This window comes from Lactuca sativa, chromosome 5, assembly GCF_002870075.4.
Source record: "Lactuca sativa cultivar Salinas chromosome 5, Lsat_Salinas_v11, whole genome shotgun sequence".
Taxonomy (NCBI): domain Eukaryota; kingdom Viridiplantae; phylum Streptophyta; class Magnoliopsida; order Asterales; family Asteraceae; genus Lactuca; species Lactuca sativa.
The window spans coordinates 154,077,929-154,083,123 of NC_056627.2; the positions used below are offsets into that span (position 1 = coordinate 154,077,929).

A 5,195-nucleotide genomic window follows, 5' to 3' on the forward strand; every position below is an offset into this window, starting at 1 on the left:
TTCTTAGTTTGCGAAATTCTAATTAATAGGCGATTCTAAATTTTTATTTTGTAAACTTGAAATTACAACAATAAAATCCATCCTTCACAATCAATACAAGAAAGAGACAGAAGCCTATTGTCCATCGACGATAAATAAAAGTAAATTACAATACAACAAACGTGATTTCTATCCTAGACAATATTATCCGTTGGGATGATGACCTGCTTAAAATATGAATCATAATCATAACTTTGTAATCAACAACAACGATAACAACATTTATTCAAAGTATCTGTTGAAATCGTTTTTATCAGGAGCATTAAGTTTTTCCACATTGCAATCATATTTATCACAACAATACTAACATTAATAAACAAATGAGTGAATAGAAGGTCACTTTACACAATAAATGTAAACTTCCATCAACTGTTTCAACTCAAATGTGCTATATATAGAAAACAAGTACAATAAAGTTTCCCTCAAATACTGTTTATGTAAGTATGAGCATATTTTGATCAAACCCCCTTTAATTGATCACCGATTTCTCGATCACTTCAAAAGATCCCGCATGATCTTCAGGTACAGGAAGATCAAGTTCTGAGCAAACAAATCGAATAATCTCCGAGGTGGGTAAATTCATGAAAGACATCTTGTTTACAGTCACAGCAATAGAAAACCCGTTGTTTATGTCACAATATCCCGTCGAACCACCTAAGCCTGCATGACCAAATCCAATCACCAAACCACCGGTCGTCTTAACCCTCCCAAACCCAAGCCCAAATTTCTCATTTGGCAAGATTAAATCCTTATAATCTCCGCTACCCAAGAACGCATCATGAAGTTTTGATTTTGGTGTGCTAAAGATTTTAGTATTGATTTCATCACTTGCGTTTTTGGTTTCGTCTTTTTGGTTATTGGATGGGGATGTGGGGTGGTGAGGGTGGCTTCCGAGTGGTGGGAGAGCGGATGAGGAGTGGCGGGGAGGGGTGATGCCGCCGTCCATGAGGGTGGCATAGTAGCGGGCCAATGCACGGGCCGAGAAGTGGCCGTTGGCGGCAGGTAGTATGGCACGGCGGACATCAAGGGTGTTGGATAAGGGAATAAGATCTTCAAGCAATTCCACAGTGAGTGAGGAAGGCGTGGCGGATGCAGTCCTGAACTCGGTGTTTGCTGCTAGAGAGGCAAACGTATTGAATTCAGTTGTATCGTATGTAAGAGTTGCCAGACGAGATTCCACACCTGGATTCGCATAAAAACGAAATTTTGATTATGAAACGTACTATTTTCTATAGCGATTAAACCATTATATACCTTTTTGACGGTTTAAAAATCCATTTGCCCATATATATATATATATATATATATATATATATATATATATATATATATATATATATATATATATATATATATATATATATATATATATATATATATATATATATATATATATATATATATATATCATGACAATATACAGAAAAACACAATAACCTAGTTTCACAATTTTATAAATTTTACCACTGAACTATTATTTAACAAATGGTTATTACCGATTTTTGGAAACTAAATCTATGTCTTGAAGTTGTCAAATAGTCGATTTTATATTTTAAAAAGATAACCAACTCATGTTTTTTGAATGGTTATAGTTACATATCTCAGGTTGAATTGGTCACCCTCTTTATAATTTGACGCTTTTGGCAAAGATTTTAATTTTATTAGAAATTTTGTCCGAATTTAAAATTTTGTTACAAATTTGACCCAAATTTAATTTTTTTACAACTTTTTTTATAATAGTTTATAAGATTTTTTTCTTAACATTTTTCCAACATTTTTAAAAAAATACTTTTACAATATTTTTTTAACTTTTATCCAGCTTTTGTATTGCCTCATATACATTAGCAAACAAATTTTCTCATTGATTTTGCAACACTTTGATTTGATGAAATAACAAAAGTTATTAAAAATCAAAGAAATAATAAAAAATATATATATAGAGAAAAAAATAAGAAAATATTCTAAAAGAACTTTTTTTAAAGTTCGAAAAATGTTAAAAGAAAAAAATCTTATAAATCATTATAAAAGTCGAAAAAAAGTTGTATAAAAATAAATTTGTAAAAAAAGAAAACTAAATTCAGGGTGAATTTGTAACAAAATTTTAAATTCAGACCAAATTTGTAATAAATTTTAAAAGATAAAATAGTGAAAACAGTGAAACCCCTTAAAAATCATTAAAAAAAAGTATTTTAGTGGTTAAATTAATAAAATAGTGAAAGCACAATGTATATTTCTGTATTTTAATGTATTTTTCAAAATACGGTACCGAGGAAAATGAGTTTTAAAATGGCCAAAAACTGTTATAATGTTTAATCTTTAATCCGTACATATAAAAAATAGTTAGGTGGTTAAACAGATGAATAAACAATACAAATCTTTCTTATTCCGTGAATTTTCGGTGAATCTCACCATGAGGAATCCCTATATAAAGCTCTCCCTCCACATTAAGGGGGCGCACAAAAGCTTCCTCAAGAACATCCTGAAACTTTTTCCCAGTTACATGCTGCACATTCAAGAACATATACATCAATGAAAATAATTATTAAAAAAAAAAAAAAAGCATCTTCAAGTCAAGTAGAACATGACACCACAAAAAAGGCCGAACAAAGTGGGACTATGGGACACAGACTCGGGTCTAGTTTCTTGTCAGTGCAAAAGACATGAATACTCTCCTCATATATCATTAAAAAGAGTCCTAAAATAGAAGATGCATGTAAATGTTACCTCAATGATCCCACCACATAACCATCCATACGAAAAATAATGATATAATTGTTGACAACCAGGTTCAGTCTCTGGTGCCACCATTGCAATACGTTTTAAACACTCATCCCAATCACAAAATAACCCTGGATCGTTTTCAGAAATGCCAGCAAGAGCATTGTGCAAACCAGATGTATGATTAAGTATATGATTAACCTGCATACATTATAAAAAAATATATACAAAAATAAAGAAATTGTCCCTACTCCCTACTAATGTTTGTTCAAGTGGAATCAGATTATATAAATAACATTAAGAATAAGGGGAAAAAAAGAGTTGGGATGATCAGGAGAACCTTTATCTGATCTTTTCCATTAGTACCAAACTCAGGCCAAATGTTGGCAACATTTTCGTCAAGCTTCAGTTTCCTGTGATTAAAAACTATCATATTATTATTTCCTTTCATGGGTGTTAAAAATATGAAATTGACTAATATACCCTTTATCAGCCAGCCAGTGTATTATTCCTGCTGTGACACCCTTAGTTGTAGAGAAAACGGGAAACAAGGTATCGGGTTGAACTGGACGAGGGTCATCTTTTCCCATGACTCCAGCTGCAGTATCAATGATCACTTTCCCATCTTTGTATGCACAAACCTAAGAAACATAATAATCAAAGTTTGCGTAAAATACAATCACAAAACGTATAATTTATGCATACATTTTTTGTTATAATTGAGAGATAAAATAAACACTAATTGATCAAGTTGCTAGATAATTTTTGATATTGACTCAGTGAAAGTTTGTGTCACTGGCATGAACTATTAGGGGCGTGTTTGGCAGCGTGCATTTGGAAGTTTCTAGCTTTTAGCTTTTAGCAAAAAAAAACTCTATTTAAACAAAATGGTTTGTCTGAGAGTACGAGCATTTATCTTTCAGTTTAAACAAAACGCACCAAATCTAAAATTTAAGAAAAAGCTGTTGAGCTTTTTAAATCAATGTCCAAAATAGCCCTTAAAAATATATTTAGATATTTATCATTTTTAAACAATTGTTCTTTTTTTGTAATTTGACACAAAGTTTTCATCTATTTTTTCTAAACACTTATATAACAAATAAAAGTTACAGTTTCCAATTAGTTTTGTCAAACACGCCCTTCGTGTGTTTGCTAGAGGGGGCATAACTTGACGACACTGGACAAGCATTCTATGGTTAGTTTCGATGATGAGGATACAGAGGGCATTAACGTCTTTTACATAAATGAGAGATTGAAAGTCTATACATATCACAAAAAATTTCAATATTTTTAGGATGATGAACATATTCCCCACCTCAAAGTCAACTTGGTTGACATGGAGTATGCAAACCATCCATCAAAAAATTGAAATTGAAAATGCAGAACTAGACTACTAGAAAGGGTTTATAAGGTTATTTTCAATAATGATAATAGAGGGCATGATTGTCTTTTGCACAACCAAAGCACAAGAGAGATTCCATGTCCCATCCATCAAAAAATTGCATTTTGTTTCCGGTTGGCATAAGTCCACAAGTATTATATAGGGGACATGACTAAATAGGACTTCTAGATTTATTTTGTGCAAATAAGATAAAGAGGGCATTAAAGTCTTTTGCACACCAAAGATTGAAACATCAATTACTTATATAAGTATAGGACCTTGGTAATACCTGGATTCCAAGTATTTTATCCGCATTCCCTAATTCAACCAAGAAACGCCTCAGCTTAGCCTCCACATTAGCATAGGGTCCACTGTCACATAACCATTTAGTAAACAAGAGTTTGATCAAATAGGTTAAAAACTTAGACCAAATTACGCAAAATTAATCATCATACCTTTTCAAGATAGATCCGACAATAGATGCCATGATAATTAGATATAGCTTATGCGAACATTTATGAAAACCCTGAAATAATTTAAATTGCTTTTAATTAATCATCTACTAACATTACAAGATTCAGTTAGTTTCTTTAATAACAAAAACAAATGAACTTACGTGATATTAAAGATGTTTCTGGGACAATCGTCAGAGCGACGGCGCTGAGTGTTGTTCCTCCGATCTTTGCTGTTTAGGATAGAAATCTAGTTAATTTACTCTTTGTTTTACTAAATATGTCTATAAAAGAAGAAGAAGAGAGTCAGGTATATAAGACTTTTAATATTTAAATATTAGTTTATCGGTATATGTTGGACCAGTCAATGAGTAGTTAGTAGGTAGACCCTATCAGACCTACCATATCTTCTCGGTAAATTGTATAGGCATGATAAGTGATAAGTTTTTTTTTTTTTTACAAAACAGTCCAAATCACAATATTTTTGGGGCAAAATAATTAAAAGACCGACAAAGTTTTCAAATCATTCAAAAAATCTTAATTATGTTTTGTATGTTTAAAAAATCTTAACGAACTTAACTTTTTGTCTAAAAAGTCCAACAAAA

General features: G+C 31.6%; 1 protein-coding gene across 1 annotated transcript; it reads right to left on the minus strand.

Moving 5' to 3' along the window:
* Positions 1-327: 327 nt before the first annotated feature.
* LOC111890465 (uncharacterized) lies at positions 328-4,896 on the minus strand. The gene is made up of 8 exons (XM_023886584.2): positions 4,755-4,896; positions 4,594-4,664; positions 4,428-4,509; positions 3,241-3,398; positions 3,098-3,170; positions 2,764-2,958; positions 2,449-2,542; positions 328-1,221 (listed from the first exon to the last, which is right to left on the minus strand). The coding sequence occupies exons 2-8, from the start codon at positions 4,623-4,625 to the stop codon at positions 509-511; spliced, it is 1,347 nt and encodes a 448-aa protein (XP_023742352.1). The 5' UTR covers positions 4,626-4,664; positions 4,755-4,896; the 3' UTR covers positions 328-508.
* Between the last annotated feature and the right edge of the window lie 299 nt (positions 4,897-5,195).